The sequence below is a fragment of the Balaenoptera acutorostrata genome, chromosome 11, assembly GCF_949987535.1.
Source record: "Balaenoptera acutorostrata chromosome 11, mBalAcu1.1, whole genome shotgun sequence".
Taxonomy (NCBI): Eukaryota; Metazoa; Chordata; class Mammalia; order Artiodactyla; family Balaenopteridae; genus Balaenoptera; species Balaenoptera acutorostrata.
In genome coordinates, this window is record NC_080074.1 from 21,322,041 (window position 1) to 21,334,745 (window position 12,705).

Sequence of the window (12,705 nt, forward strand, 5' to 3'; positions counted from 1 at the left end):
AAGGTTTCTAGTTTTATTACCCCTCCCAAGTGTTATAACAATTTCTCCTTTCACGGTGAATTTAAAATTGGAGTGAAACTTACTTTCTTGTATTGCATTAAGAATCTCTGAAAAGTCCACATCACTCTTTGGCCCGTCAGGTAGTATTTGCATATCCAGCTGGTAGCTTTGCAAATCCACACCTCCTTCTAGAGAAACGAAAGATATTCATGGAGTTTGCACTGGTTATCAGACAGCCCAGCATCAGGGTCCCAAGGAGAAGCAATGTCAAAATCTAAAAAGAACAGCCAGCTGGTTTGCCAATGATCCTCCCACGTGGACAAATGACTTTTAAAAGATGAGGAACATTACTAGCCATTTGCCCCTTATGGGACCAAAAAGGTTTAATTGTATTTCCAAGGCAAAAATAAGGCAATTACTTTATTAAAATACCACATACTTCATAGTATTTATGGGTGATTTCCTAGGTGAAGAATATAACATGCTAGCCTCCACCACAAGGACATTTAAAATTATTCTCAGCTTCTACATGGCTAAAAAGGGACAGTCACCACTAATACTTTATGAAGCCATCTTCCTTAAAATGGTAATAATTTATTTAAAGGAAAGGATTTAATATTCCTGATATCACAGAAAAACGGTATCAATTTTTTCTCTCACAGTTGGACTTCCCCTGTTATATCATTTACTTTTCAATTATACCAGAATACTTTAATTTATTCTATGAAGTAGTTAAGGCCCTTGTACTAGGTTTGCCCAATGTATTTTTGGTGCGTTCTAAAGAAAGAGGTGCTGCTCCACACACCTATACAACATTTAAGGAAGTCAAAGAAACCAAGATATCAAAAAGTAGCTTTGGGGCTTCCCTGGTGGCGCAGTGGTTGAGAATCTGCCTGCCAATGCAGGGGACACGGGTTTGAGCCCCGGTCTGGGAGGATCCCACATGCCGCGGAGCAACTAGGCCTGTGAGCCACAACTACTGAGCCTGCGCGTCTGGAGCCTGTGCTCCGCAACAAGAGAGGCCGCGATAGTGAGAGGCCCGCGCGCTGTGATGGAGAGTGGCCCCCACTTGCCGCAACTAGAGAAAGCCCTCGCACAGAAACAAAGACCCAACACAGCCATAAATAAATAAATAAACCCAAAAGTTAAAAAAAAAAGTAGCTTTATCATTAATAATAATAAATCTCTGAATGCTTCTTAAAATAATCAGTAAGAACATCTCCAATCTGATGAGTCTGGAAGGGCTAAACGTCAGTGCTAAAATAAACAGAGAGCCTGATAAATAAAATGGTGTACACTCTAGCTTCCAAAATTTTTGTAGAAATAATTCTTTTATAAGCCCAGGAATTATTCTTAGCCTTGAATAAAATTTCAGTTACATCCCTAAAACTCAAGAAGAATAAGACACAGTTACTATCTTACAAGAACACTCATTCTGGGAGGGGAATGGACACAAGTAACTATAATAGAAGGTGAGCTTTAGGAGGGCAGGAACTTTTGTCTGCATGCTATAACCCATCACTTAGAACAGTGTCTAGCACAGAGTAGGCTCTCAACTAACGTAGATGGAACGAATTTATGAGGATATGCGGTACTTATGAAACAAAGGCAGGAGAGTAACAAGTAAAGCTATAAGCTCAGATTCTGGGAGGCAGACAAACCAGCATTCAAATTCTTACTAGGGGACACCGAATATCTCTAGATCTTAGTTTCCTCATCCATGAAATGCGTGATAGTAACAGTCACACAGAGTAGCCATGAGGACTAAATGAGATAATGCATGAAAAGCTCTTAGCTGTCATAGCACTCAGTAAATGGAAGCCATTACTATTATCATCCATAATAATTTATTATAGCAACACTGGCATTTCTACAGAAACTATCCAGCCATTGAATAATGAGAAGGAATCCATGAGTCAATTATTTGGGACCAGCATGCATTTAAAGTGACAGTTAAGCACTGCAGACACAGCAGTGAATTTTTAAATGCATGCATTCAGTTGGCTTATTGCAAGGTCTGAAGTTATCGGTGAGACTAAGCTTCTCAATGGAACAGAACAAAGGTATCTTCCTGCTGGCCCAGAATTTAAATGGGCTATCTGCTTTTTTCTCCACCATGGCCAGCTACCTTGAATGGGTAGGGTAAAGTTTTGATGCTTTTCAACCTCTACTAAGGCTAGTCACCTTTGTTGCGCTCAATAACCAAAGACCCAAAGACCTCACAATGACATCGATAGGGGGAAAAAAAAAAATCAATACCACTTTTCAGCCAGGCTGCGTGCTATGTACTTTATTATCTCACTTAGTTTTTACTCTAACCCTGAAAAGGAGGTGCAGTAAGAAGTAGTAATTTGCCCCAAAAAGCTACTGAGTTGTAAAGATGTAATACCAACCCATGCCCTTAACTGGTCTTTAAAATCACACATACCCAAGCGGTCAAAAACACAGGCTGTTAGAAATAAGAAAATTTACCAATTTTCACTGGACTTAACAACAGTCCAGGACAAAAGTCATTACATAACCTAAAAAGCAAATGACTTTTAAAATAGCCTAATAAATAGAAGCCCAATTTATTTACTTGCTGTTTGTCACAGGAGTTCATAAATTCATGTGGAAGTAGTGATGACTATGAAATAACTGTAATTTTTCATAACTAAAATTCCATAATTTTTAATAAATTTTTTGTTAGAGGACAGGTAGGAGCATAAGAAGTCACAAAAGAAGCAACACAAAGAGGCATTCGGGTCATCAAAGCCTGTCTTTCAAGAATATTAAAGACGCGGGGAAGAAAAAAGTGAAGAAAGTGGATATAAGGATACAGATAAATATACAGATACATCTCAAGTATACTAAAAACCACACCATTTTATAAGACTAGAAAAGGAAGAAAATACTGCATTAGGTACAGAAGTTCTCTCACCTGTGAAATGATGGGTATATTCTGTTTTATTCTTTATTTTTTCTATGTCTTTTACAATATGCAAAATATTTTAAAGTTATTTAAAAATTCAGATTGTGGGGCTTCCCTGGTGGTGCAGTGGTTGAGAGTCTGCCTGCCAATGCAGGGGACACGGGTTCAAGCCCTGGTCTGGGAAGATCCCACATGCCGCGGAGCAACTGGGCCCGTGAGCCACAACTACTGAGCCTGCGCGTCTGGAGCCTGTGCTCTGCAACAAGAGAGGCCGCGATAGTGAGAGGCCCGTGCATCGCGATGAAGAGTGGCCCACGCTTGCGGCAACTAGAGAAAGCCCTCGCACAGAAACGAGGACCCAACACAGCCATAAATAAAATAAATAAATAAATAAGTAATTTAAAAAAAAATTCAGATTGTGGCAGTAGAGGATATTAAGTTTTTAAAATTCAGGATTCAAGACTTGAAGACTACAGATGTTAAACCATTAAGGAACTAATTTAATAAAAGTTTTTCCAAATTAATACAATTCTTAACCTATATAAGTCAAATAGCTCTAAATTGCAAGATGCAACATTCTCTTCATAGTAAACATTAAGATCGCATTTAGAATCCTTAAAATATAAGGCATTTTTCTTCCTCTGCTCTAGAAGAAATACAAAATTTATTTATTTTATGAAATACAAAATGTATTTCATAAAGTACAAAAAAGTGTATTTTATGAAAATACACTTTCATAAAATATAAGGGTCTGGAATTTCTGGCAGTAAGTCATTCACTAAAGTCTAAGATGACGAAGTAGGGGATGCTGTAAAACAAGGACTTCTGTAAACTTTCCTAAATGGAGAGTGATCACTGGACAAGGATATTTTCAAATGAATCCGTCAAGGTGACAATCTTCACCTTTAGCACGTACTGCCCAAGTGAAAGAGACTAAATAACTTCAATATACAAGAAGTTGTGTGTCTACTTTGGACTTTTGATATTTAATTAATCATTGTTAATCCTGTAGTGTTGGTGTGATTTCTAAAAGTTGAGAATTGGACTTCTTCCTATGTCCATGGATGTCTCTGACTTTGTCAAAACACAAAGCTCTGAAAAAACTAGGCAAGACGGTGTAGGTATCATGGTTTCAAACTGAAGGGCCTCAGTAATTGACATGCAACTAAGTGCAATCCCAAGAAAAGGAAACAAATAAGTTACATTATAGAGGGAAGCTAAAAAGATTTCCTAAAGATGTGGAGAACCTACTGAACAATTTTTAAAAATGAAAAATAGCTACAAAATTCATGTGATCTCCAAATTTACCTTTAGCTTTTCTCACACTTGATTGATAGGAGTGATTAAATTCAAATCTTAATTGTGATTTGTAGTATGAGTAAAACTGAAAGTAGTTTCGATAAAAAGTAACCTTGATAACAGCACTTGCATTCAATAAAACTTCTTCAGCTGAGCAAACATCTTAAAAATTCACTTTAGATTTGTACCTAGCATACATGGATTTTAGCTAAATCCTTATATACAAAAGGGACCAAAAAAAGCTTCAAATATGAATTTCTTAGCTACCAAATATGTCGATTCCTCTCCCATCCCAACCATCTCTGCCTATAGAAATCCCTTTCTAGTTTCAAGGCCCCTCCTAAATGCTCTGTGCTTCAAGCATTTCTTGATTCTAACAAGTAAATACCCTTTTTCACCCACTGAACCCATATAGCTATCTATATTTTATCTTTTTTTTACAGTACATGTTTTCCATCAAAATTACCTAGCACCGTGAAGACACAGACAAATGTGAGTTCCTAGTCCTCCCTGTCTAGATTTCTTCCTCATCTCTAGCACCTTCGACTAGATTGCAACTTGATGCAGGCCTGGCACCAAACTGCATCCACCTTTTTGTCTCCTACAGAACCTAGGACGAGGCCTTGAACCTATTAGTTTCTCAGTTAAAGCTCTTTTACGGCAATTTCACATTACTAGCAACAGCAGTAGATACAAACTAAGAAAATGTCCCAGTTTTCCTTTCCAGTCCACAACTTTAACACATCTTGACAGGTTATCTATAGATCAGGGGTCCCCAACCCCTGGGCCGAGGACTGGTAGCTCGGAGATGAGTGGTGGGGGAGCGAGAGAAGCTTCATCTGCCGCTCCCCACTGCTCACGTTACTCCCTGAACCAACCATCTGACCCCGGTCCGTGGAAAAATTGTCTTCTACAGAACTGGTCCCTGGTGCCAAAAAGGTTGGGGACCGCTGCTATAGATGACTATGAAAGGCATATTCTAAATCATACATTTGCTCTTCCCTTCCCTTCTTTTTAAAATTTGTCAAATAATAAAGAAAACCTTCAAGTACCAAAGAGCTTATAATGAAAACCAGCAGTGGGCAACTCTACCCCTTCTTCAACCGCAATCCTATTTCCTCAGTCCAACCACTTTTAAGAGTTTCTGTTTTTACTTCCTTTAGATCTCTCTATATGTGTATCCCTTTGTTTCTTGATCAATTTTATACAGTTGACCCTTGAACAACTCGGGTTTGAACTGCATAGGTCCACTTATACAGGACTATTTTTCAAGAGTAAATAGTACAGTACTTAAGAGTGCATGTGGTTGAATCCGCTGATGGGGAGGAACCACTGACTGGGAGAGCCAACTATATATTATACGCAGATTAACCGCCTCCCCGCCATTGTTTAAGGATCAAATATATATTACGTAGTTTTCAGCTATGATATAAGACAATATAACTTACTATTACTGCCACTGCCCTTTGCCCCCCACTCACCCATCAAATCATTATTATCAATATAACTTTTCTATTATATTGCCTTAGTATAGTGGCTTTAAATAAATTACTTAAAATTCAATTTTTTTTTTCAATCAAATACAGATGATCTTATATTTGCAAATTAACACAAAATGATATAAAAAGCATATTTTTGACACTACACTGACCTGGATTTAAATTCCATTTTTATGTGTTCCTAAGCCATTAAACAATGAACCTCATTTTTCTCATTTATAAAATGAAGAGACAATTTTTTGAGCTCTTTTAAAAATTATCATTTACACATATGTAAATAATTCGGTTCACAGTGTTAAGCCATCATGATCCATTAAAAAATTTAAGTGATATATTCCTTCTCTGCAAAATGAGGGCCAATTCCAGGTTTAGGACATATATTAAATAAAAACAATTTAGTAAAAAAAAAAATCCTGTAATTTGGACTTGGAATCGTTACTCCACATTGAAACAAGTAAAGAAAAGTGTGACAAATCAAATCTTAACTTCCCCATGAAACACAAAAGATGGAGGACCCTGTAAAGTAAGCTTAAGGGGACAAATGGTATTTTCCATGACTACCTCATAATAAATGATGCTCTATCTAAGCTTCTGTCTACATTCAATTTATATTCTGCAAATAAAATTGGTAGTTCCTGTCCAGAGAGGTATATTTAATACAAATCCTCAAACACAGCATTTTTTACAGACTAGAGAGCAGTGATATTTCAACACGTGACATAAATATCTAAAATGAACCCTCACATGTAATATTTTTGGACTTAATAGGCTGCAAAGACACCATTTTTGAAACTGGGAGTGTGTTTTCAATTCCCCATGAATGAATTCAGTGTTCCTATGACAGTGTTAAGATGGAGAATGATATTAAGAAGGGAGGGAGGTATAGTCTGTCTTCTTTTCAGACTTCCCCTATATCAGCCAGTGTCCACAATAAATCTTCTAGGAAGGAAGCGGGGAAATGAACCCAATTCTTCTGGAGGATCTGACATTGGAAACCCTAGATTTACTTGTGGGATATTTCACTGGTTCTGGAAAAACTTTCCATCTGTGTTTCTTAACTTCATTTATAGTGCTTACCAAACTCTATTTAGTGTATCATAAGCTAAAAAACCTTCACAACAGAAGATGCTTCATACGTGCTATTGTAAAAAGACACACAAATCCCACTCTTTCATATTAGTGTTGCTTAACTATAAATCTAGTGATATTGCAAGATCATTCTTTTACAGAAGAAAGCTCGGCTTTGTATTAGCAGGAATACACAGATTGATTCACCCACACTCGTCACTATAAAAGCTAAAGACATTTCTTCAAATGATTAACACTGAGTAGTTCTAAGGGCCCAATTCTGGACTGGGTCCTTACTGGAGTACCACATTTAGCTAACAGCAGGTGGATGTTTCTGAGGTCTAAAATGGAAATAATAGTCCCACTGCTTCAGCCAGTAATGGCTGACCTTCAACAAAATTACTTCCATGTTTCCCAGGATTGGCAAGATAGTGATCTCCTAAATTATAAAGAATGCCTGCATTAAGAGTTCCAAAGAGAGCCTGGAAACCAGAGCTGCAAAGCTTTAAATGGCAGGAAGGATTTGTGTGGGAGTGTAGGCAGGTCTCCATGGGGGTCTTCCAATCTCCTAGATGCTGAGGTCTGTTGCTATGACAACAGTGACTCTTGCTGAGGAAGGGAAGAGAGAAACTCAGGATTAGGAGGGGTTACAGAGTAGAAACCATGATACTTTCAGCATCACTATAATGTTGTTTACTCTTTTAACTTGCACAGTAAATCTGCAGAAGGGCCTGAGATGAATGTATGAAAGAGAATGGCCTTGCAAGACAACAAGCCTCTTGAGAGCCAGGGCTCTGTCCATCTTGTGCATCGGCCTCTTATCTCTAACTCAGGGAATTAAGTAAGTAGAGCAGAAGCTTACTATTAACCGTCTATCTACCACGATTAAGAACTTAGTTTAGGGTTAGGGCTCAGGCCACTAGTTATAGTCATATGATCTTGAGTTAGTAGTTATTTAAATCTCTCCAAGCTTCTTAAATATAAAGTTATTTGAAATAGACTTGGGCAGAAGATGCAGTTCTAAATTCCATTAAAACACAATACTCTTTCCAGAAATAGTTGTCTTTGTGGATGCCTTTTCTGTAGCTTTTCTTTATTCACTTTGTATATTCAAATGGTTGTGAAAAGATTCTTCAGAAAATTCTCTCTAAATGCACTACATAGGTCAAAATATGTGCATATGAACCTCAGCAAAGGGGAAAAAGTAAACATTTCTAAGGGAAGAATTTGGTATGTATTTTTAGAAAACTCAATTTTGTTACTCAGCAAATGATAGCACGGAGTACAGATCCCAATGCCCACATTTCAAGGCTCAAAATAGCTTCTTTTCCTAAGCACCCCTCTATTTACTAAACTTACATCACACATTTTACAAAAAACCACTTAAAGAGGAAGAGATTCAAATGAAGGATGACTAGTATTATTTCTAAACCCTAGTTTAGAGAGATACCACATTCACCTTCAAGGCAATGAGAAATAAAACAGAGGTCCAAAGTAGCTCTTATACTTTCTCCCACATATTCTCAAAGCCATGTGGAAGATCTATCTTCCAGCCACACCAAAAATCCGTTTCACAAATAGAAAAATAAATATATATTTTCATCCAAGCTTCAGATTCATTCAAGAAGAGTAACCAGATTCCTCAGGTTCAATAAAGAAGTTTCAGGCACAATTCTCAGTAAAATGTCTGTTTCTGGATAAGGTGATGAGAAAACACTAAATTTCACACTCAACTATTTTCACCCTCAAGGAAAAAAAATTGGCTCAGTGGGAAAAAACACTCGTAAGAAACTAAAGACATAGGTTTTAGCTAGGGTCCATCAGTGACTAATTTTGTACTTTTCATCAAGCAATTTCATTTCCTGAGGCACAGTAATTAGCAGGGCTAATTCTGCCTCAGGGACCACTGTGAGAACTCAGTCAGATACAGGAGAAATATTTGTGGAAGCCCTTTAGAGACAATGGATCATCATCTAACGTAAGGTGATGTATCATGATTATTACTGTGGTCAAGATTAGCCATACGTTTACTTTTTTTCCCTAAAGAATGAGTTGAATCTTGACTCTCATCTTGGCAGAACTAGAAACAAGTCAGCCAACACACAAGTCTTTCTTCGCTGTCTTTCTTTTTTCAAATCTCTGCTTAATTGCTCCTTTTCTCTCCTTCTTCCCACAGCCTCTGGTACTTATGTTAAACGGAATGTGAAAGGTACTTGCTGAGTTAATTCTGTTTCCCTAATTTGAGACCAGGCCTTGACATAATACTGGAATTAGCAAAAGGGAAGATGAAAAAACAAAGGTCTAATGCAGAGTAGAACAAAAATGATGCTACAAAGTAGAGCATCACTGATATAGAAAGAAAGAACTGGTTAAGGTGACTATGTGTTTTCAGTGGAATCTAACCGGTCCCTTCCTCAATATAGTCTTCTTATGCTACGGGCTGAAGTATTACAGGGCTTTCAATTTTCCAAAGCTTTGGTATACAAACTTGCTAGAAATATTGCTACCAAGTTGTTTGAAGAAGGTAATGAGAGAATCAAACCACCGGAGTTGGAATCCTGCCTCCGCCACTTACTGGCTGCGTGTTTTGGGGCAAGTTACTTAAACCTTCTCTGTGCCTTAGTTTCCCCAACCATAAAATAAGGCTGACAGCATGAGGATATTATGGAATTAAATGAAATAATGAATGCAAATAGCTTAACAGTTTTTGAGGTTGGGAATATGGTAGAGTACTTAAGGGGAGCTGTAATTTTATTATTGTCAAACATTTAGTACCATCTGTATACAGATAGCATGAGATGACAGTATACAGACGACATGTTCTAGCTCACTGGAAACAACAAAATCCTAAAGTTTCTCTCCTGTGAAATCAACTTGTCCCAGCATTTAAATACATATCTATATAAGGGAAAAATAATCATGCATAAAAGAGGAAAGGGCTGCTTAGGCTTTTAAAGGGAGATAAAAGGAATTGTGTTAGAAATTACTTGGGAAAATAATGAAATATATCAGCAAAACATCATTTTACCAACTCTAGAAGAGAATAAAGGACAAATTCTGTGACTAATGGCATTTCTCTAGGACTATACGATGGGCCTATCATTAAAGGAAAAGCAATAGAAGAAATATTTTAGATTTCACAAAGCTTCTAATTCTATTTTGCGTGGCACAGTCATTAAACTGGGATAATGTGACCCATACTCACTAAGCTTTACACTTTCAAATTCAAAAATTCGCAATCAGTGCTTCAGTTGACTCTGTTCTTGACCCTTAAATGACAGTTCCAAGCCTGGTGCTGTTTAATACTTTTATTATTGGCCTATAAAGTGGAATACTATTCATTCATTACGAGCGGCTAAAAGATAAGGTCAAAATGAAATCAATACACAAGAGAAACATCTGAAACAATCAGAAGGAAAGAGAAACCATACAAATACAAGATGAAGGTGAACAGCTCCTGCGTCAGTGCAGCATAAAGGGAAACCGTCTCAATTGTTAACCTGGCTCACGTTAACTGGGAAACTGCTCTATGCTTCAAGGACCGACTGAGAAATGATTCTGGGACATAAGGACTTTCAGGCTTGTGAATTTTGTCTATGATGATGGTGACAACAAAAATGATCCTTTGCTCCTGTCACCTTACTGTGCAAGGATCGTATAGAGCATTTTACATGAATGAATTTATCTGGCATAATAATGCCACATAGGGTTGCCAGATATAACACATAAAAATATAGGGTGCCCAGGTAATTTGAATTTCAAATAAACTAATAATTTTTTATCATAAGTCTGCCCCATGCAATTCATGGGACATTCTTACACCAAAAGGTATTTGTTGTTTATCTGAAATTTAACTGGGAGTCCTGTGTTTCATCTGGTGACCCTAACACTGTGAGATAGGTATTAATATTCTCATTTTGTTGATGAGGAAAAAGATTCAGAGAAATTAAGTCATTTGTCCAAGTCTGCATAGCTATTAGGGAACATACGTGGGTTTAAAACATCTAACAACAAAGCTTGCACTGATCACCGCTATAATGCACTATTATTACACTCTTTCCTATATCTGAATGGCCATCCCTCCATCTTCCTGTTGATGTCTTAGCTGACCTTCAAAGTCCAATCTGTAGAATCCTTCTTATATCTTTTCCCTAGTAATAATGTTTCCATAATTTTATTTATATCTCTATGCTAGCCCTTAATACAATGAATTCTATTATAGTAGGTTAAGTACAGGTCCCTGTAGTGGATATTCTTCCATATACATTTCCCTTTTCTAACGTCACCTCTATTTCCTTTTGGGGAAATGTCTTTCCCTTACTGTGTGCAGCCTGGGCGGGAGGAGAAATCAAGGGGTCCTATCCTCCTACTATAAAAGCTGAAGAGGGAAGCCTCCTCTGTCCTATCCTTTTATCTCTCATCACTCTCTGCCAACCAAGGGAAAGGCACATGGCTGATAGAATCTCTTCCAGGTCTTCAAAAACTAAGCCAAATGATGCAAAAACCAAGAAAAATGGTAAGGGTTCATTTATTCCAGAAAGTCAAATAGTCCTTTTCTTGGTATCTGTTCCTTTTCCAAGGCCAGTTCTCCAGCCTTTCCATCCATATCCTTCAAATTTAAATTCCTTCTTTGCTTGGATTAAATAATTGGTTTCAGTTATTTATCACCAAAGAGCCCTGATTGATGGTCTTTCTGGACATGACTGTTTGCTCCCCAAGGTCCATGTGCAATAGAGTTCTACACCATTCCAGCCCCAATGAAGTACCCTCCAAATAAATATTTGTTAGGACATAGTAGGCACTCAGAAATGTTTGTAAACTCAAAGGGGAATAAATGAACTGAAATTGTTCAGGGTTGATGGCACAGAAGATCTACAAGATTTTCTTGTTCTTTCTTTTCATACTTATCAACCAGTCTGAGTGGGCTTTTAGAAAGTGCTTTGGGAATCGAGATTATTAACTTTGTAAAAAGTAGATGGATGATTTAATAGGCCTCACTCTGACTAAAATGCACATGCTGCTTCTAAGATCTATGATTCACTGCAAATAAGAAACTTGGTTTGAGAGCTCTTCTATAATCTCCCAACAGAGAACTATGATGCATTAGTAAAAGTACACTAAAAATAAAAGGATGGAATTCAAGTCACATCTATCTTAATAATGTGAGTTTTAAATACATATATTTTCAAAAACAGGTTTCTAATCATAATTTGTTTAATATGATTTTTCTTAACTATAATTATGCTAAAGAATTGGTTTTATTTATATTTTCAACCAATAGCCAATGCAAGTAGGGTTCAAGAATCGATGATAAAATTATGATAGATAAATGTAGTGATGTGTTTTTTAAGGTAAGAGCAGTGACAAGATATGCTGACATCACACCATTAGGAAATATCTTAACATTTCTTCAAATGTTTATTACATTAATATCAGTAGAGGATGTCAAAGACTGACTCTTCTCTGCCTGGGTCAAACACAAACAGAATATTCTATACAATTCTGGGCACTGTATTTCCAAAGATGCAGTAATAAGACTTTTTCTAAGAGTGGAGTGGGTAGGATGGTAAAGAAGGTGAAAACCATGCTGTTGAAGGAAGTATCGAAGGAACTAGAAAATGTTTCAGTTGGCAAATAGCTCAACATGAGTTTTTGAACAACTAAAAGATCATCACTGAAAGAAGAATAGATTTACCCTGCATAACTTCAGAATGCAAACCTATACCCAGTGAGTGCAATAGATTTCGACAAACAGCAAATAATCAGCCTTTGATAAGGCTTCCAAGTTCTGACCAGTTGGATCAGAAAGGCTTTTGGGAGGAGGGGGGATTTGGAATACACTTTGAGGAATGAGAAGGGCTTGAGAGAGATGCATTGAGGTAGGGGCATTCCAAAAAGAGCGAGGAGCTTGAATAATAGCAGAGAAAT

The 12,705-nt window shown here is 37.2% G+C and overlaps 1 protein-coding gene across 12 annotated transcripts in view; it reads right to left on the reverse strand.

Annotated features, from left to right (window-relative positions):
• Window positions 1-12,705, reverse strand: part of ANO4 (anoctamin 4) — a 450,211-nt gene that overhangs the window by 206,983 nt on the left and 230,523 nt on the right. For 9 of the 12 annotated variants that reach the window (XM_057556947.1, XM_057556949.1, XM_057556944.1 and 6 more), the window contains one exon: window positions 84-188. The exons of 2 other annotated variants lie outside the window; for them this stretch is intronic. In XM_057556947.1, the coding sequence (XP_057412930.1) occupies window positions 84-188 (105 nt within the window). Of the gene's footprint in view, window positions 1-83; window positions 189-12,705 lie in introns of those variants that run through there. One more of the 12 variants, XM_057556957.1, reaches the window with a different exon arrangement.